Source organism: Labrus bergylta, chromosome 4, assembly GCF_963930695.1.
Source record: "Labrus bergylta chromosome 4, fLabBer1.1, whole genome shotgun sequence".
NCBI lineage: Eukaryota > Metazoa > Chordata > Actinopteri > Labriformes > Labridae > Labrus > Labrus bergylta.
In genome coordinates, this window is record NC_089198.1 from 4524935 (window position 1) to 4547031 (window position 22097).

A 22097-nucleotide genomic window follows, 5' to 3' on the forward strand; every position below is an offset into this window, starting at 1 on the left:
ATCAAACTGCTCTGCCTTTTTAATCGGTTACTGGTTACAACACCTTTCCTATGCTCTTCATTGTCATGATATTTTGTTATACTCGTGGTTTTTAGCCACTGCTGGTGCAGCCTATCTAACCAATATTTATTTTTAGTCAACTGCTTGACTGTATCTTTATACAACAAATTCTTATGATATTGTAATTTCTTATAATGTAATTTCTGTAATGTTCTTAACTTTCTCTCTATGATTAACATTCTGCTGATATTTCATTTTCTTAAATTTCTTAACTTCCTCTCTGTGAGTAACATTGTGCTGATATTTTAATTTATTAATTATTAATACAGTTTTCCATTAAAATATAGCCATAAAATTGGATTTTGTGTTGTTTTCCTATTATGGATTTTTATATTCCCAGATAAACACGAAGAATCCAATCTATGTTAAACCAAAATGCAAAAATGCGGGGATATCTGTATTATTACAAGGTGAACCGGAAGCAGTATATTAGCTTTTTTTTCCCGCGATTAGCACGTCTTTAGCACAACAATAGCAGATTCGGTTGGCAGGAGTCTGAAGACTGGACGAGATGGTGTCACTCGAGCCCTATGGAAATTTAATTAGAGAAATGATTGCTCAAAATCTCTTGCACGCGGACATTTCCACAAATTTATTACAATTAGGTGTGCAGCAAGGATGTTCTGAAATGAGTGTCAGGAGATTTTGTGCACATCACAACATTTCCAGGAGGGGACATGTATCAGACACACAATTAGAGGTTGCTATCAGCAGGGCAATAAATCAGGTAGGCCTAAGTTATTTTGGATTTCTTTGATTTACAGAGGTGGGTAGTAAAAAGTTACATTTACCTTTTTAAGTTTTTGGATAAATTGTACTTCTAAGATAGTTTTACATCATCTCCATACTTTTCACTTTTACTTTAGATTAGAGTAGATTTGTGAAGAAGAATGTACTCTTACTACACTCCATCAGACGACACTGAGGTAGTTACTTTTTTCTTTACCCATTCACTATTCTACGCATTATTATTATCCCCCTACGCATCAATTTAATGTTTTATTTTGTCAGACAGAGGGACTTCCACCATAGACTCTACCACCTGACTGTGTTGCACCAATCACATTTGGAAATGTGTGTTTCTTGTGCTGTAATTTGTTATTTTGTAAATATTGAATTTATTTTTCATTTTAATTTATTCTATTATTTTATTGATTGGAAGTACTCAAATTTACCTGAAGATTAGTATTTTGTATTTTTGTCTGATTAAATGCATGTCTTCACAAATTAATCAGATGTTACTCAACAGTTGCTCAGTACTTTTTTTCACAGTAGGTTTTTCCCCCAAGTACTTTTTTACTCTAACTCAAATATTATTTGGATGACTACTTTTTACTTCTACTTGAGTCATATTATGCTGAAGTAACAATACTCTTACTTAAGTACAATTTTTGGCTCCTCTACCCACCTCTGTTGATTTATTTCTAGACTACATATATTTCATGAAATATAAATCCATGAAGACTAGGCCTACATGTTACAGCTTACTTATGTTGATTCATCAGACAGGGTCAACATATGGTCGAAAGATGATGACCGGGTACCTGTCTGCAATGGGAGTGGTTGCTGGTGAACGCCGGGTGGGGAAGATTTTGAGAACAACTCATTGTCCCTATCACGAAATGCACAAACGTGTAAGTATCTTTTGCAAGCCTTTAATGTTGTGGTATATTGTATAATGTATTTTACTAGCTAACTTTCACTTATTTTTCCCCCAAAGGGTGCATGTAACCTTAACCCCGTCCCCTACAGTGCTGCATACATGGGACACAAAATCCACATCGACCAGAATGAAAAATTCTTCATGTTTGGAGTGACACATGTTCTCGCAATAGGTGGGTACAGCAGTAAGGTCGTTGCCCACGCAACCATGCCAGTCAAGAATAACCTCACGATATATGAAGAAGTGTACAGGTTAGTCCAGTACTTCTTAACTTTTTTTTGGCTTCAGTACCCCCATTCTCTGATTTCAGAATCCAGGGCAAAAATTCAGGCAGGCGTAATTTTTTGTGAAAAAGTCCATGGAAAAGTTAGTCTTTATACATATGTACCTTTTTTTTAAATTTGTATGTCATATAAAGACTAACTTTTCTCACAACTTCCCTTTTCTGCAAGTTTTTTGTGACTTTCTTTGTGACATTTTTTAAAACAGTTTTTTGTGACTTTTTAGAAAAACAGTCAAATCCATATAACAAACTATTATACGTTATATGGATTCTACTGGGGTTTTTTTGTCTTTTATTTGTGATGGCATACTGACCCATTGTTTCTCAAATGGGGGTCCATGTACCCCAAGGGGTACTCTGAGGTACAACAGGGGGTACATTTTGGATTGACCAAAAGCACTGTAGTTGTTAAATAATAAGATGAATCCTGAAAAATACAGTTCTTTAGGTCTATGCTCAATTCCCTCCAGATTTCATAGCTATCATGACAGTGCCAGCCTGAACTGCTCTACGTCAAAATTGATCTTCATTACGTTGCCTATTTCAACATGCCAGTACTGCAACTTTTACACAAATGGAACTGCACGGCCTGCTGCTTAGCCACGTTCCGCAGCTGCTGCACTGCCACGGTCGCGACACACCCCGACATGCACGAATCGTGCTCGGGCCCTAATTAAAACCGCAAGCGGTGATGAATAGCCCTCGCACCCCTGTGCATGTCGGGGTGTGTCGCGACCGTGGCAGTGCAGCAGCTGCGGAACGTGGCTAAGCAGCAGGCTTAACCCTAGCGATTATTATTATGGCCCAAGCATGAACCGTGCATGGACCCTCTTGAAACCCTAGCGATTATTAGGGCCCAGGTTGGAGCTGAGTAATTCATGTGGGTGTGATGCACAGGTGGTAAGAAAGTGAGAATGTCTTTGTCTGTGGTGGAGGTGTAGGAGCAAAACGCCAAATGTTTTTCGATCGAGTTTAAGTCATTTTTCATATATTAAGTTTGGATTCTGTTTTTGAATTTGTGGAAACTGAATAAAATAAACTGGGAAATGAAAACGATGGATAAGTGAGTACTGCTATAATTTAAGTGGACACGCATCAGAACCAAACAAATTGACTCCTATTACTTAAAAGATACTTTCAAAACTAAACATTTTCTATAAATTCGGTGGAGTAAGAAGTATGTTTTTGCCTTTGAGATGAAGTTTAGATAGTAAGTAGGAAATAGAGAAGTAAAGTACAAAAAGGCTTTTTTAAATGTGTTCAGAACTTCTCTACATTTTCACCAACTCAGTCGATAAATACAACATAGTAAGCTAGTGAGAGCTTGTTACGCTAATATAACAAGAAGAGTGTTCAGGATTTGGAATTCCAAATCAGCTTCATTTGTCAACAACAGAAGTTGCTGCTTGGGTTGGGGAGGACTGTGAAACATGTGAAAGACACACTAAGTTACTCGCTGAATAGAGAGAGAAGTCAGTAACTCAAAGAAAACATGAAAGGAGTAAAATAATAAAAAAAGAGAAACATAACTCAGTCTGAACTTTGAGATATGACCCAGTTAGGGGAGGGCAAAGGCAGTTTGGTTTCGCTTGGACTTTGTCCATTTCGCGGAAAAGTAGTCACTTTATTACTGCTATTACTGCCCTGCCCACTCTGTTGTCTCTGCGGTAGGCCCCGCCAACTGCTTTTTCTGTTTGTTGGTCGGCCTGCTGGCCGTTCTCCTGTACGGTCCTGGCTATGTGCCCTGCCTCCTGGCCGTACGCCTCAATTGACAAAATTAATTGACAGTTTATTTAACAAACAATATAAATATGCAGGGAAGGGGGAATGAATCTTCGGGTTACCCATTTTATCCTATGGTCGTATCACCTGTTGTGTCTATGTGCGTTCCTCTAACATAGTGTTTCAGGTAGCGGTGCACTCTGTAATAAAAGTTGACTCATGGTAAACTCCGTCATGTTACGGTTAATGATTCTCATTTATTTCATTCTGGACTTTGTTTGGGGTGAATGAAGTTCAGCAGCAACTCCTAAACACACAACAAATGATGGGCGGTGCAGATTGATGTTTGCTATCATAATAAAAGCCTCCCATACACTGAGAGTAGAACATCACGTTTCTTACTGAAATACAACATAAACGCAATACTACACTTGTGTTACAGGATACAAATAAATGTCACTTTGACAGTTTGCATGCCTCAAGAGGACTCTCGACGAACTGCAGGACTTTGCACTGCCACATCAGTTTCATTTGTCAACAACAGAAGTTGCTGCTTGGGTTGGAGAGCACTGTGAAACATGTGAAAAACACACTAAGTTACTCGCTGAATAGAGAGAGAAGTCAGTAACTCAAAGAAAACATGAAAGGAGTAAAATAATAAAAAAAGAGAAACATAACTCAGTCTGAACTTTGGGTTATGACCCAGTTAGGTCAGGGCTATAAAGGCAGTTTGGTTTCGCTTGGACTTTATCCATTTTGAGGAAAAGTAGCCATTTTATTGCTGCTGGGAGGGGTGAACAGGATGAGGCTCCGTGCAGGTATAAGGAAGTGTTTCCACTGACAGACTAAAAACTTTTCTTCTTTAGCTTAGAAACACACCAGCTACTCTCTCCAACACCCAAATATGGCTGTCACTAAAGGTAAGTCAGTACATTTAATTTACAAGGTAACATACACCTTGTATCTGTTGGCGTTTTGAAGACCTCATACGTGGGCACAAACTATGTTTGGGTTTTAATGTAGTCAACTTCGCTATTAAATTAATATTAATAATTTGTATTAATATTACTTACCAAAACTATTCATCTGAATTAATAACAACGGGGCACCACCCTGGATGGGTTCCCTCAGTCAACAATAACCAAATAGCACAGAGTCAGTGTCAAATTTAATTGTTAAATACCAATATTATTCACATTTAATAAATATCTGTATTTAAATAAAAGGAATCCGTGAATCCGTACACTAGCCCTCACTCCACCCAGCTGTTATCACAATGATCATAACACCAGTAATCACAGAAAGCTGCTTTATTAGTAAGTAGCTTAAACCTTGTATCTGTTGGGGTTTTCAAGACTTCATACACTGGCACAAATTATGTTTGGCTTTTAAATTATAACAGAATTTAGTGTCTAGGTGTAACTTCAGCGGTTTTCCAAATACCCTCCTAATTACTGCTTATTGAGAGAAAGTTAAGAAGTTGTTGAACAGGAATTCTGATCTTGATATGCGTTGCTTAGTATGCCCTTATAAGGTAGAAGTGAGAAAAAGTATATTGAGGTCATATTTCACGTACAAGCTCAGGAAGTTCAACCTGCCCCAGGAGCTGCTGATCATGTTCTACACATCCATAATCCAGTCTGTTCTGTGCACCTCCATCACTGTCTGGTTTGGATCTACAACCAAACCGAACAGATACAGACTGCAACAGATGATCAGGACTGCAGAAAAAATCATTGGTGTCGACCTGCCCCCCATCCAGGACTTATCCGGTCCCGGGCTGGGAAACGGGCAGGTAGCAGACTCCTCACACCCCGGACACAAACTTTTCAAACTCCTCCCCTCCGGTAGGCGTTACAGATTCTTCCCCCAGGCTGTGACTCTGTCTGATGAATGCTAAACAGTCACAGAGTGTCAGACCTGTCACTGTGAATGTACATATACATATATATCATTTAATTTAAATTATCGATCTACGCACACTTATAATGTAAATACTGTAAAACTCTACCTCATGTAAATGAACCCATCTGTCACATAACTGCATTTTGTATTATCATGTCACTTCAGCCTTTTTGCACTACTCACAACTGAACTGTTTCTTATTTAGCCTTGTACATATTAGTCTTTGCTTATTGTGTTTATTGTTGATATTTAATGTTATACTTGTACATAGAGAGCAAAGTTCACCAGTTAAATTCCTTGTGTGTGTAAACATACCTGGCCAATAAAGGTGAATGTGATTCTGATTCAACTTCTTAACGTTCTCTTAATCAGCAGTATTTAGGAGGGTACTGAGGGCAAACTCTTAGTTAATGGCCTTGTAGCTATGAGTTATGGTCATATAGAGTAAGGTACTATAAAGTAGAGCCCGACTGATATGTATTTTTGGGGCAGATGCCGATATCGTTTTTAGGGAGAAAACATTTCGATATATCTGGTCGATATCTTTCTTATATGTATCTCCAATCTTTATGGATAGAAATAGATATACACACATTATTGCATTGAGCGGTTATAAAACACTTGTCATAAAGATTTACAATGAAGACAAGTTGTTTTTTTTACAGTTGAACAAAAGCATTTATGGAAATAAACAATTATTAAAAAATGATATAAAAATAAATAATAAACTTAAATTGAATAAACCTAGTTATGTCAGCATATCAGAGATATAATTTGCCATTGTCTGACAGATTTATTGATCTGGCTCGACTATAAAGCTCTCAATGACGACAGCCAGTATGCTACTAATGAATATGCGAATAAGCAACTGGCTAATGGTGATTATTGTGACCTTAATCTAAAGTGTTACCGATGCTACAAAGCCCGAGTAGCTTTCTTTGCATTTTAATTTGCTACATGCTCTGTTGAGTTAGTTTGTAAAGTTAAACAAAAAGTGTTAACTATTTTTCAGTAGAAATAGTAAAATAATCATTTAGAGCTAGCTAGACAATATCCTCTGGGCCCGTTTGGTCAAAGTTAATCCAACAGGATTAAAGTTATCAGATGAGTTTTTCTTGAATCTAAAATCTGGTTGTTCAAAAAAACAAAACAAAAATAACGGGATAATTGTATAACATCAGGTTTGGATAATCGAAGTTGTTCTTTCTTTTTTTCCCCATCCAATCAGAACCAACCATGTACAACAATGAAGAGATCCGGATCGTGATGGTGGGGAAGACCGGAGCTGGGAAGAGTGCAGCAGGAAACACCATCCTGGGACACAACTGCTTTGAATCCGTTTTCTCCCCTGAATCTGTGACCGCAGACTGTGCTAAGGCTTATGGTGAGCTGGATAGACAGAAGGTTTCTGTCATCGACACTCCAGGTCTGTTTGACACCAATACTGATGAAGAGACGACACGTAGAAATATCTCCCAGTGTATGGCTTATGCTTCTCCTGGACCACATATCTTTCTGATTATCATCAAACTGGGCCGACTCACAGAAGAAGAAAAGAAGACAGTGGAGAAGATTCAGAAAATCTTTGGAAAGTCAGCAGACAAATACAGTATGGTTCTCTTTACCCATGGTGACCAGCTCAGTGGGAAACCTATCGAGGAGTTCTTGAAGAAAAGCAAAGACCTGCAGGAGCTTGTGGCCAAATGTAACGACCAGTACCACGTCTTTGATAACACGATCTCTGATAGTTCTCAGACCAGAGAGCTGCTCAACAAGATCAGAAATATAACAGGGAGGAACACAGGAAACCATTACACCACTGAGATGTTTCAGGAGGCAGAGAGGGCGATTGAAGAGGAGAAACAGAGAATCCTGAAAGAGAAAGAAGAGGAAATGAGGAAAGAGAGCAAGGAACTAATGAGGAAAATAGTGGAAAAATTTGAGCAAAGGATAAAGGAAGCGAAGGAAGACGCGGAGAAGGAGAAACAGCGAATCCTGAAAGAGAATGAAAAGCAAAAGTGCAAAGAGGAGGAACTAAAGAGGAAAATAAAAGAAAAACATGAGAAAGAACTAAAGGAAGCAGAGGAAGACACTAAGGAGAAACAGCGAATCCAGAAAGAGAAAGAAGAGCAAAAGTGCAAATTGAAGGAGGAACTGGAGAGGGAAATAAAAGAAAAACACGAGAAAGAATTAAAAGAAGCGAAGGAAGAGATGGAAAAAGAACTAAAAGAGAAAATGAAAGCACTGGAGGAAGAACAGGAAGAGAAGGCTAGAAGAGAGGCAGAGAAGAGCCTTTCAGTGCGCGCAAAGATTGGTCGTGGACTTGCGGTGGTGGGGGCTGTGGGGGCTGGGTTGGCTATTGCGCCTGTGGCAGCTGTCGGGGCTGTTGGGGCTGGGTTGGTTGCGGGGGCTGTGGCGTTATTTAAAAAATAACTACAGCTCATTGTATCCGACCTGATGTACATTATAATGTCAGTGTTTAAAACTGATCTGTTTGATTCTCAAATTACTCTCGCCTTTTCTTTTAGACATATTTTGAACACAAAACTAAAAGACTAAAGGGACTTTCAGACAGGACGCGGTGGGGGCTACGCGCTGCTGTCAAGACCATTCATTGTCTATGTGTAGCTCTGCACAAGAGCGTATCTGCACTCGGCCAAGCTGAGCTCAGCACAAGGTCTTGTTTGCCAGTTAGACCAATAGTAACTGTCTGCAGTCTGCAAGACCCAATTTCAAATATCTTTATTTATCTGTTAGGAACTTCAGTTGTGTAAAAAAAGCATCAGTGTGCATACAGCTCAGCACAACAAAACAAACAAACAAAAGAACACACACACATACAAGTGGCTGTATTAAAAGCATGACAATTGTTATGAAAGGTTAAAAGAGTGGTGTTAAAAATAAATGAACAAATGGATCAGCCATTCATGAGCCTGATGGATGTGGGCACGAAGCTTGAAATGGCTCTCTTAGTTCTGAAAGTTTGAGATCTGTGTCATCGGTATCTTCTGCCCACTACAATCTTCTAAATGGTGTTTGACCCTGCTGAGGCCGTGTGGCTCGCTTTACTTTGGTTCACCTTCTATTTTTATCAATACAAACAAATAAACTAAGAACATTTTTGAAACACATGACTCACATAAGTGCCTCCAACCAAAGCTGTAGTATCCAAGCCAAAAATGTCCTCAAAAATATAAAAAGTTGTTAAAGTAGGTAATAAACCCAAGTAATTTCAGTAAGGAGACATAAATCTCGATGAATATTTAACGATATAAGTTGCATGTCTTATATGATACTTATTTAAACTAACACCTCCATGCTCTTAAATTACCCTTTTTTAACAGTTGGTAGATAAATAAAATAAACATTGTTTGCTTTAAAAGAAAGCTTATCAACTCTGGTTGTGAAATAACCCTGGTATTACTAACGTATATTTAACTAAATATAAGTTGTCTAAGGAAAATACTCTTGTGTCTGTACTCAAGCCGAACTTTTGCTTGTGCGCTCCCCTTCTGCTCTGCGCCCTACTCCATGGGAGTGCAGCACACACAGCTTCCTATCTGACAGGCAAGTGCAAACAAACAGCTTTAAGTCAAATCGGACACACAGGTGATGACAGGAAGTGACCAGAGGCAGTGCACCTTTTAAAAAAAGTAAAGTAAATATGTCGTCATCAACAACATCAACAGCTGCTCATGAGAGTTTGAATCAGAATCAAAACCATCCTAAACATCATCATCATCATCATCATCATCATCAAGGTGTTCATGAAGAGCTTTTTCTTAAAGGTACAAAGGGTCTCTGCAGATCGACATTAAATGGTTTTTATTTGACACATGAATTAAATATATATATATAATACAAAATGGGTTTTAATCTCCTTGTGATCTTAAGTATCAAAGTTTTAAAATCTGTAACAATGTTTTTACAATCAAATGTACTTTCATGAAATCAAACTCGTCTTTTCAAGAAAGATTGAATCACAGCTGAGAGGATTTGTTTTCAGTGTCAGATGTTTCAGGTTGGCTTCTATGTTAGAAAAGTCCTTCAATTTTCTCTGAATACTTGTAAAGGAAACTGCATCATCCAAATGTGCTTTAATGTGATTTTTGCTTCTTCATTTTAATAAAATGTTGTAACAGAGTCTGTAGTTTTATTTGTGAACAAAGAGAGACATGAGACTAGAATTCAGGTTGATCAATAGGATTCAATAAATTACAAGTTTCACAGAGCAAAGAAATAAAAACAGTTTTTGATTTTTAATCGTATATATTTAGTTCATAAAGTAGAAAATCATACCATAACATATTTTAGACTCTTTAATGTCAGAAGTAGATATGATAATGGGGACAGTAAGGGGTTAATAAATGATCCTCTATGATGAACATAATCAGTCCTCCCAAGTGAGATGAGATGAGATTCAACTTTATTGTCATTACACATATACAAGTATAGAGTAACGAAATGAGGTTTGGCATCTCACCAGAAGTGCAAATAAGCAGAAAGTGCAAGAGTCTGTGTTATGTACAGTAATTACAAAAGTTACAGATGTAGACAAAAAAAAAGTGAATTATTAGGTATATATGGATGGCTGGATTAATGGGATGCTATAAATATAAATAAATGCTATAAATAAGTAATGCTACAAAATAAGTGTATTCTTAGGATTATAATATACAGATTAAGATGCAGTGAGCATGCTATACTAATAATATACAGATTAAGGTGCAGTGAGCATGCTATACTAATAATATACAGATTAAGATGCAGTGAGCATGCTATACTAATAATATACAGATTAAGGTGCAGTGAGCATGCTATACTAATAATATACAGATTAAGATGCAGTGAGCATGCTATACTAATAATATACAGATTAAGATGCAGTGAGCATGCTATACTAATAATATACAGATTAAGGTGCAGTGAGCATGCTATACTAATATTATACAGATTAAGATGCAGTGAGCATGCTATACTAGTTTATAGATAATATAAAGAATATGGACATAATATGAACATACTATAATACAATAATACAGATGGATGAGAGATGTGTGTGTGTGACCAGGAGGAGTGGTGGGGGATGATGGGTGTGAGGTGATATGCAGGGGAAAGGGGGGTCAGCAGGGTGCGGAGAGAGAGAGGGAGAGAGAGACAGAGTTCAGAGTTCGGGGGGTAGAGTTCAGTAGAGAAACAGCTCTGGGGAAAAAGCTGTTCCTAAGTCTGCTGGTTCTGGTCCGGAGGCTTCTGAAGCGCCTGCCGGAGGGCAGGAGGGTAAACAGTCTGTGGGCAGGGTGGGAGGAGTCTTTAAGGATGCCGTGAGCTCGCCGCAGACAGCGTTTTCTTTGGACATCCTCAATGGCAGGAAGTGGACACCTTGTGATGCGCTGGGCGGTTTTTACCACCCGCTGTAGCGCCTTACGGTCTGCGACAGAGCAGTTTCCGTACCAGACTGAGACACTGCTGGTCAGGATGCTCTCGATCACACAGCGGTAGAAGTTCATCAGTACAGCTGAAGACAGGTGGTGTCTCTTCAGTGTCCTCAGGAAAAAGAGGCGTTGATGAGCCTTCTTGACCAGACTGGAGGTGTTAGTGGACCAGGAGAGGTCCTCTGTGATGTGGGTCCCCAGGAACTTGAAGCTGGAGACACGTTCAACAGCCATCCCGTTGATGTGAATGGGGTTGTGCGTGCTTCCTCTTTCTCTCCTGAAGTCCACGATGATCTCCTTCGTCTTGCTGGTGTTGAGGAGCAGGTTGTTGTCAGCACACCAGGCGGCCAGATGCTGTACCTCCTCCCTGTAGGCCGTGTCGTCGTTGTTGCTGATGAGGCCAATCACTGCTGTATCGTCCGCAAACTTGATGATGGTGTTGGATCCATGTACAGGTCTGCAGTCGTGGGTGAAGAGGGAGTAGAGGAATGGGCTCAGCACACAGCCCTGTGGTACGCCTGTGTTGAGTGTGATGGTGGTGGAGCAGGTGTGTCCTGACCTAACATACTGGGGTCTGTTGGTCAGAAAGTCCATTATCCAGTGACGGAGGGAGGTGTTGAAGCCCAGGTCTCCGAGTTTAGTGTTTAACTTGGAGGGGATGACAGAGTTGAATGCTGAGCTAAAATCAACAAACAGCATTTGTGCGTATGTGTTGTTATTGTCCAGATGTGTGAGCACAGAGTGCAGCGCAGTGGAGACTGCATCCTCTGTACTCCTATTGCTGCGGTAGGCAAACTGGAATGGGTCCAGTGTGGGTGGGAGGCAGTTTTTCAGGTGTGCTAGGACCAGTCGCTCAAAGCACTTCATTATGATGGGTGTGAGTGCTACAGGGCGGTAGTCGTTCAGGCCTGTCGGGCTGGAGTGTTTCGGCACTGGGACAATGGAGGTGGCTTTGAAGCATGCTGGCACAGCTGCTTGGGCGAGGGACAGGTTGAAGATGTCCGTAAAAACCCCAGTGAGTTGCTCCGCACATGCTCTAAGCACGCGCCCGGGGGTGCCGTCTGGACCAGCAGCCTTTCGAACGTTGATCCGGCTCAGTGCAGCGTGGACGTCTGTGGAGGTGAGTGAGAGGGGCTGGTTGTCTGCAGGAGGTCTGGTCATGGTCTGCGTCTCTCTGTTGTCTCTATCGAAACGAGCATAAAAGTGATTTAGCTCGTTCAGGAAGGAGACATCTGTGGTTATCGGGGTGGAGTTTCTGGGTTTATAGTCACTGATGGCCTGGATGCCCTGCCACATGCGTCTGGGGTCGGAGTTGGAGAAGTGTTCCTCAACCTTCAGCTTGTAGCAGTGCTTGGCCTTGATGATGCCCCTCCTCAGGTTTGCCCTGGATATGCTGTAGGCCATTGCATCATCTGATCTGAAGGCGGTGTTGCGGGCCTTCATCAGGAGACGCACCTCCTTGTTCATCCATGGCTTCTGATTTGGGTACGTGGTGATCTGCTTCCATGTTGTAACACTGTCGATGGTGGTGTTGATATAATCCAGCACAGAAGAAGTGTAGGTGTCAATGTCTGTGTGAGAGCCCAAGGTAGCCTGAGAAGCAAACATACTCCAGTCTGTGTGATGGAACTTGTCCTGAAGTACAGAGTCTGTCCCCGCTGGCCACACTTTAATCGTTGTCACTGATGGCTTCACACGTTGGATGAGTGGGGAGTACTTGGGGATGAGGAACAAAGAAAGGTGGTCTGACTGTCCCAGGTGGGGGAGGGGGGTCGTGGTGTAGGCTCCTGCGATGTTTGTGGAAACATGGTCCAGAGTTTTGTTTCCTCTTGTATTGCAGGAAACATGCTGGTGGAATTTAGGGAGCACTGTCTTTAAGTTTGAGTGATTAAAATCACCTGCAACTATAAATGCAGCCTCCGGGTGAGCAGTCTGTTGTTTACTGATAGCGGTGTAAAGTTCCTTCATAGCAGCTTTTGCATCGGCATCAGGGGGGATGTAGGCTGCAGTTACAATAGTGGAGCTGAGCTCCCTTGGCTGATAGAAAGGTCTACATTTAACCATGAGAAACTCAATGTTAGCTGAGCAGTGTCTCCCAATAATGACAGAGTCTGTATACCAAGCTTTGTTAATATAAATGCACAGCCCTCCTCCTCTGGTCTTACCGGAGTCCTCTGCTGTTCTGTCTGCTCGGTGTGTGTGGCGACCGGCTAGCTTGATAGCATCGTCCGGTACTCCGTTGTTTAGCCATGTTTCCGTGAAGATCATGACATTACAGTCCATAATTCTCTTGCTGTGGATGATGCGAAGTCGTAACTCGTCCATTTTGTTCACCAAAGACCGCACATTAGCGAGGAAAATGCTGGGTAACGGGAGACGGTGCGGTGTTAGCTTTAGCTTAGCCCTTATACCTCCGCGCTTCCCCCGCCTTTGTTTGCGGTCTTGACGCTGCCTGCGAGCACTTCCGCCTGGCCGGGTAGAGTGCGTAGCCTCGGGTGTTTTGGCGATCTCAGGGATGAGTTGAAGATTGTTGATTAGATTGTCAGGGAGGTGTATTCCAATATCCAAAAGTTCCTGTCGGGTGTAGGATGTTAAGGCGAGGCTGTTCTGTGCGAACAGACCCGAAATTAACAATAAAATTACTGCAAAATTGCAAATCTGAGAGAGACGCTGGGCCTCGCGATGCGCTCGCGCCGCCATCTTGGTCATAAGTCTTGTGATATCACGCATCGATTATTGCAATTCTCTACTGGCAGGTCTTCCTACATGCACTAGCAAACCTCTGCAGATGATACAAAATGCAGCAGCACGACTGGTCTTCAACCTTCCTTAAAGAGCACATGTCACTCCGCTGTTCATCTCCTTACTCTGGCTCCCAGTTACTGCTCGCATCAAATTTAAAACTCTGCTGCTCGCTTACAAAACAGACACAAAAACGTCTCCTCCTTACTTTAACTCTCTGATCCAGGTCTACACTCCCTCCCCCCCACTACGCTCTGCCAATGAAAGGCGTCTGATCCAACCTTCACAACAGGGTCCTAAGTCTCTGACTAGACTCTTCTCCTATGTCGCCCCCTGGTGGTGGAATGAACTTCCAAACTCCATGTGATCTGCAGAGTCCCTCTGCACCTTTAAGAAAAAGCTAAAGAGCCAGCTCTTTATGAATACCTACTAACTTAATGATGATGGTCTCCATATTATTGATGATGATGATGGTAATGATGATGGTTTGTTTGATAACGATGACTTATAAGATGGTTTCTATACTGATTAGAGCTCTCAAGAACTGCCCTCAATGTTGTGCTTTGCCTCTGGTCACTTCCTGTCAGCACCTGTGTGTCCAATCAGACTCAAAGCTGATCGTTTGATCTTACTGACATGGCTTGTGTTGTACTTACTCTATGATGTACGTCGTTTTGGATAAAAGCGTCTGCGAAGTGAATTCAAGAATTGTAGTCCTCCTCGTTTCATCATGACAGTTGTTGATATTTGACTGATCAGTCTGTTATCACACTGAGCTGTTACTGCTAATACTACACATACTTTTACCATTATTACTGACACTGTAGCTTTAAATCTATTTTATTCATTGTTGTTGTTGTTGCTCTGTTTGTCTCTCTTCTTCCTGAATCTCCCTCTATCACACTTTCCAGCTTGGACACAGTGTCATCAGACGGCTGTTCATCATGAGTCTGGATCTGCTCGAGGTTTCTTCCTCTTGAAGGGGACATATTATGAAAAATCCACTTGGGTAACCTGAGTGTCTACCGACCCACAAAATGTGAAATAAACCCATCCAGTCCTTTGATTGTGGTCTGCATAAGTCTTAAAACACAGACAAAAATTCCCCGTTTCAAATTTTCTCTCCTTGTGACATCACAAGTTGGATTCAGGTAAAACAATACCCTCCCCTCATATCTCCACCCACACAGAGCGTTCTGAGAGAGCTGGTTTATACAGGGTCACAAACCTGCTCTGGGGCTTGATTCATGTTTTATTTTGACCAAAGCACAGCACAGATGGTGTCGTTAATGTTTAGAGAAATATCTTAGAATACGGTGAATGGAAAAGAAACTCTTGTATTTTCTTCAGGATCAGTGAAAGAATTCCTGGAGCTGCGTGTGAGACAAACCATAAAGGAGATGTGTCAGGAGACGTTGATGCTTTTGATGATCGTGACGACATATATGGATTTAATAAAATGTGCTTTGCCTCTGTGCACTTCCTGTCAGCACCTGTGTGTCCGATCGGACTTAAAGCCGTTCATTATCTCTTACTGACATTGTTTCCTCCTCTTGATGCTCGTTTGTGTTGTTCTTACTCCCTGATGTACGTCATTTCAACAAAAGTGTATTTCTTCAAAAAGCACGTAGTTTATTTTATTTATTTATTTTTTTTAAATACAAAGTGTACTGGTTGTGTACTCACCATTGTGTTATGATGAACCAGGTATAAAAACTCACTTTTGGCACCAGCAGCCGTTTATTCTGATAATAACAGAAGAAAGATGAGCACGCTCACACAGACACTTTGGTGGTTAACAGCTCTAACATTCACACAGGGACAGGATAATGCAGACAGGACAAACATTTAACGTGTATATAAAATGTAGGTCTCTGTCACAGCCACTTCTTTGGTAGTAAGCTTCAGTATTTACTTAAACAGAGAGCAGAAAATCAAGCTAACTGTTGGTGAAGTCAGCTACACCACGACAACAAATGATGAAGCTGAAACTCAGCTAGAAAAGCATAAAAACATGGAGAGTTGAAATAACTCAACTAAAACAAATCAATATCACCACAAAAGTCTTTGATAATTATTTTAAGAGGATCTCTGAAACATGGCACATTAATAAAACTTACTTTTACTCAGAAAAACTGACTTATTTCATCGTTTTTTAGCGGAGCTCTTAATAAGTCAACTCACCACGGAGAGTGTAACCTGGCAACAGGGCACGGGGCTCATCACGCATGTCTGCAGGGGCCCCAGCAGAGGGCGCTCATGGTACTCACAAGCTAAAAGCTCATGGTCACAAATACATTACTGACAGTATTAACACCAATAAAATAGTCAAATAAGAACAAATTATGGCAAATGAAGGCAAGTGGAATCATTAATGTAGATTATTCACTAAATGATCCCTCTGTTAACTACAGGCCACCGTAACAGGTGTGTTTATTCTGATCAGTTCTACTAACCATTGTGTTATTGCTCTAATATATGCTTCTAATAAATGGTAAAAATGTATTTCTCTGTCTAGTACTAATCCTCCTCCATATTTTCCACATTATTGTCACTGCATTTGTGCTCTAAAAAAATATCCTTTCCAGTGTAAACACAAAGGGCTACTCTTGTATATTTTACAAAGACTTTTAAAAGCCTGTAACTAGTGTAGTAATTGCTTTTCCATTCACTTCTCTCCAGTTGACTCATTCACACTCAACAGATAGAGTCTATAACTGAGAGAGGGCTGTTTGTAAAATAGTGGTAATATTGCAAAATAACACTGGGCTGCAGCTTCATGGTAGACTATTTATTAAAACCACATATTAGAACAATGACACAATGGTTAAAAGAATACACACAAGCTTTTTTTAACAGGGTTAATGTTTCCACTTTCAATGATTTACCATAATTTCTTCTTACTTTACTATTTTAATCATGTTAATACTGTCAGTAATGTATTTGTGACCATGAGCTTTCATTTCTATCTTCAGTTTTCTCTATGTTTGTTAGAAATTGTCTGTCTGAATGGGAAATGCTTTTTGCAGCTATGAAACCAGACAGTGACTTTCTCAGCAGAAACAGCGTCCTTGCTTGCGAGAATGTTAGTTTAACAAGCAGGGGCCGAATCCAGATGTTTTTCCCTGGCGCCCCAAATGCAGCGGTGAAATCAAATTGTGCACATACACGATCAATCAATCAGACATTATTTGTATGGCGCTAATTCATAATAAATGTGATCTCAAGACACTTCACAGAAAGAGCAGATTAAGACCTTACTCTTTGTTATATATTGTTACAAAGACCCAACATTAATCCACCATGAGCACTAAGCAACATTTAGCAAAGTTACAGTGGAGAGGAAAAACTTATTTTAAGAGGAAGAAACCTCGAGCAGATCCAGACTCATGATGAACAGACGTCTGATGAAACTGTGTCCGGGTTGGAAAGTGTGATAGAGGGAGATTCAGGAAGAAGGAGAGACAAACAGCAACAACAACAACAATGAATAAAATAGATTTAAAGCTACAGTGTCAGTAATAATGGTAAAAGTATGTGTAGTATTAGCAGTAACAGCTCAGTGTGATAATAGACTGATCAGTCAAATATCAACAACTGTAATGATGAAACGAGGAGGACTGATTATGTTCATCATAGAGGATCATTTATTAACCCCTTACTGTCCCCATTATCATATCTACTTCTGACATTAAAGAGTCTAAAATATGTTATGGTATGATTTTCTACTTTATGAACTAAATATATACAATTAAAAATCAAAACTGTTTTTTATTTTGCTCTGTGAAACTTGTAATTTATTGAATCCTCTTGATCAACCTGAATTCTAGTCTCACGTCTCTCTTTGTTCACAAATAAAACTACAGACTCTGTTACAACATTTTATTAAAATGAAGAAGCAAAAAATCACATTAAAGCACATTTGGATGATGCAGTTTGCTTTACAAGTATTCAGAGAAAATTGAAGGACTTTTCTAACATAGAAGCCAACCTGAAACATCTGACACTGAAAACAAATCCTCTCAGCTGTGATTCAATCTTTCTTGAAAAGACGAGTTTGATTACATGAAAGTACATTTGATTGTAAAAACATTGTTACAGACTTTAAAACTTTGATACTTAAGATCACAAGGAGATTAAAACCCATTTTGTATTATATATATATTTTTAATTCATGTGTCAAATAAAAAACATTTAATGTCGATCTGCAGAGACCCTTTGTACCTTTAAGACAAAGCTCTTCATGAACACCTTGATGATGATGATGATGATGATGATGATGATGATGTTTAGGATGGTTTTGATTCTGATTAAAACTCTCATGAGCAGCTGTTGATGTTGTTGATGACGACATATTTACTTTACTTTTTTTAAAAGGTGCACTGCCTCTCACTTCCTGTCATCACCTGTGTGTCTGATTTGACTTAAAGCTGTTTGTTTGCACTTGCCTGTCAGATAGGAAGCTGTGTGTGCTGCACTCCCATGGAGTAGGGCGCAGAGCAGAAGAGGAGCGCACACGAGCAAAAAGCAACGGTGCACATTGCTAGGTTACAGAAACATTAGTCGGGAAAATAGTTACTTTTTGGTGCACAGTGTGTTTGTATCTGTTCACTATTCAGTAGAAAACTCTGATCTTTAACTGAGGAGGAGGAGGAGCTGTTACGGTTTGTATTTAGACCCAAAAGCAGACACGGCAGCAAAACTGAAGGGTTTGAGGTTTTATTGCAGGGCTAGGTATCAGTGAATGGCTGACTGGCTGGCTGGTAGTGACGGCGTGGAGGAGTCTTATGGAGTTAGCTGGTTCCGTAGGCAGACAGGTAATTGGTTGAGTTGTCTGAGAGGAGAGCAGACTGGAGGAGATGACACCGGTGAAAATCTGGACAACAAGAGAGAAAATCTGTTAGGACTCACTGGAAAAACACTTGGAATAAACTCTAACAAATGTTAAGAGCAGCCGATCATAGCTACCACTTCAGTAGACTCAATAATCTGGCAATGAGTCGAGTTGAACCCTGGGTCTTAGTCTGAGGCAGATAAGCAGATGAGTTGCAGGTGTGAGTAGTCACCAGGTGTTTGATTGAAGCCACGCCCTCCAGAGACACACACACACACACACACACACACACACACACACACACACACACACACACACACACACACACACACACACACACACACAGACAGAGGGGGAGGGGACACAAGGGATACACAGAGAAACAGGATCACAGCCAGAGCCGTGACAGGAGCTAGCAGCACAGGAGGAGAGGGTGTGTGTTCATGAGATCCTCAGGGCACAACAGGATTTGGGAGAGTTTAGTCTCGTCCAGGAAATGCAGCTCTATGACGACCGCTTCACAAGCACGTTAACATTTCAGCCTATGCTGCTGTTTTAAACACAGCTGGTACGCCAAAACTGTCGGACAGGTCTTTACATAAGAGAGCTCTCTCTGGGACCCCGTTTGTTGTGATCTGATCTTCCCTCCTATTGAGAGGGGTCTGTCTGCAGGCTGCAAGAGAGGGGCGGAACGTGTACCTATCCAAATCTCAGCAGAGGACCACGTGAGATGTCTAAAACGATGATTTTGGCCGCCAAAGAAACACAGAAGTTGTGGGCAAAATTTCGGCTTGAGTACAGACACAAGAGTATTTTCCTTACACAACTTATATTTAGTTAAATATACGTTAGTAATACCAGGGTTATTTCACAACCAGAGTTGATAAGCTTTCTTTTAAAGCAAACGATGTGGATTTTATTTAAACAATGTTTATTTTATTTATCTACCAACTGTTAAAAAAGGGTCATTTAAGAGCACGGAGATGATAGTTTAAATAAGTATCATATGTGACATGCAACTTTAAATATTCATAGAGAATTATGTCTCCTTACTGAAATTACTTGGGTTTATTATTGTTACATGTCTGGACATGCATAAAGGTGTGAATAACTTTACCTATAACAGAAGCTCACCACCCATTAGTTAACTTGGTCATTCCAGAATTGGAGGACAATTTAGCCATCAAAACTTTTGAAAAAATTAACATTTGTTTTCCAAATTTCTGTTAAATATTTAAAAAACACAAGTAATAAACCATCAAATAATGTGATTCGTCCAGCTCAGGCATCAAAGACACATTTTTTATTCGGTGTTTTCTTTGTTTTGTGCTGCGTTTGGTGCAACCCTGTTACAGATACTCAGGAACCTGTAAAACGTGTATTTTTAAATATTGCTTAAAAAACCCTTCACATTAAATAAACAGAGGCACATTTACATTGAATACTGATTTAAGAAAATCATTTAAGATTATTTTGATAAAAAATGACATGGTAACAGGGTCAAAGAGTAACAGGGGTGAATGGATACATTACTTTAGACTATAAGTCATGACATAAATGTAATAAATAAACACAGGATAACAGGAACATTGGTGATATTATTTTAAAGGTTTCACAATAGGTGTAAAAGAACTCTGTAAAAAGCCTGTTGCTCTTATTTTAGTAACAGGGTTGTAAATCTGTGCTAATGCTCAAACTTTTTCTTACTGGTAGATGCTACCTGTACTAGCAGTTATGCTAGCTGGCAAAGGACAATCTAAGATATATAAAGAATAAAAAGAAAATTGTCTTATTCTGATCAAATCAGTAACAGGGTTGAGTTGGTTTCAGTGACACACTCAATTTAGACTGAGAATGTGAAAAATAGAAGCGAGCACTTAAATTTGGTCTAGCCATGGTGTTAGCATGTAGCTTAAAGATGTCATTTCTGCTGAATCATGTTGTTTCCTGTTCTTAGTCTTCTTCTGCATTGCTTAAATTGTTTTGGTAACAGGGTTGCACGCATGTTGTGGGACACAACCTTGAGGCATAATTACTATTATTAAAAATATGTTCATGGTTAAACAAACAGTATCAGCAATTACAAGAGAAATATATTAATAAAATCATGTAAAAAAAAAAGTCAATTTAAAAACATATTTTAACTGTTACATTTGATATTAAAGCTGGCCATTGAGAGGGTGGGACAAGAGAATACAGCCACTTTTAGGGGTGCTTGGGAGATATTTGGTTTTTAAAACCACTTTCACCACAACTCTCTTTACATGTTGTCTCAGGACACATACAATTTACACAATAACTGGTGTGTTTTGGGATTTTTTGCACAAATAATTTTAATTTTCATGGGTGGGGCAGAAAACTTTCCTAGAACTATGTGAGGGCTCGCTCCCTACCAGCTGCTAGTCTACTCTTTCCTAGTACTGGAGCTATGTAAAATTACTCCACTAACACCCTGTCGAGAAGAGAAGACTTATATAACCGCATAGCTCTAGGATTATCTGCCTCACATTCATTTCTAGAATCATTAGATTCAAGTATAATCCTTGATTCAGGACCCTAGATTAGCCCCCGGAGGCTCTCACCCCCGGAGAGGGATTAACTGCAACCCTCCTCACTCGGAGAGTAGAAGTGTGCCGTGGTGTGACTGCTCATGCTTACCTCCCGAGGTTCACGCGGCGTCCTTAAGAGAGGCTCAGGTCTTAGTGGTGTGAATGATTTCAGTCAGAAAATGATTTCAAAAAGCTTCAGAAAATTTATTGAAAAAACTTCAAAAGATATTCCAAATGCAAATACAAAACAGTAAAAGTAAAAATATAAAAATGTAAAAAGTAAAATACAAATTTAAAAGCTTAAACTCGAGAGAGTAGACACTTGAGGTTTTAAAAGATCTCGGTCTCAAAGACTAAGTCCCAAAACGGGGATTTAAAAGTCAGAGTGATGTGGAGCCCTTTAGAAGAACTAAAGCTTTTCCACAGCACTTTTATAGCCAAACTGTCTCTTTTCTCCAAGATTCTGTAAAACCTCAACAATGCAGATTAGCAGACGCGTGATACATCCGCAGGTGATACCAAGTTCATATGTGGTTTTAGCTTGAAGACCGTGAACCAGGCAGATTCGCAGAAGCATTATACACCCACGAGTTTGTATGTGGTTTTGCTCAATGCATGGCACACTTGTTCTGACCTCACAGGTGCGTAGGCGCCGTGGCATGATTGACAGGATATGTTAAAGCAAAGAAAGTAGTTATGACTATATGACATATGAGTTAAATGATAAATGGATTAAATGATAATAAAAGAAAAGAACACATCGGGTAAAAACAAATGAAACAATTGCATAACTCTGATCTTTCAACATTACATACTTTCACAACTTTTATATTTTTGATGACATTTTGTGGATGAAAATAAAAATCGTCCTTTTTTTCAAACACTGACATTATAATGTACATCAGGT

General features: G+C 39.9%; 1 protein-coding gene, 1 long non-coding RNA gene and 1 pseudogene across 3 annotated transcripts in view; 1 reads left to right on the forward strand and 2 right to left on the reverse strand.

Moving 5' to 3' along the window:
• Window positions 1-9776, forward strand: part of LOC110005985 (GTPase IMAP family member 7-like) — a 79977-nt gene extending 70201 nt beyond the window's left edge. The window contains exons 1-2 of one of the 2 annotated variants that reach the window (XM_020661243.3): window positions 4537-4648; window positions 6862-9776. In XM_020661243.3, coding sequence (XP_020516899.3) covers window positions 4633-4648; window positions 6862-8066 — 1221 coding nt within the window. In that variant the 5' untranslated portion in view covers window positions 4537-4632 and the 3' untranslated portion in view covers window positions 8067-9776. Of the gene's footprint in view, window positions 1-4536; window positions 4649-6861 lie in introns of those variants that run through there. The other variant, XM_065953553.1, reaches the window with a different exon arrangement.
• Window positions 1-22097, reverse strand: part of LOC109978901 (GTPase IMAP family member 7-like) — a 75318-nt pseudogene that overhangs the window by 48428 nt on the left and 4793 nt on the right.
• Window positions 17676-20724, reverse strand: LOC136178978 (uncharacterized). The gene is made up of 2 exons (XR_010666297.1): window positions 18776-20724; window positions 17676-18683 (listed from the first exon to the last, which is right to left on the reverse strand). It is a non-coding gene; the product is annotated as an uncharacterized lncRNA (long non-coding RNA).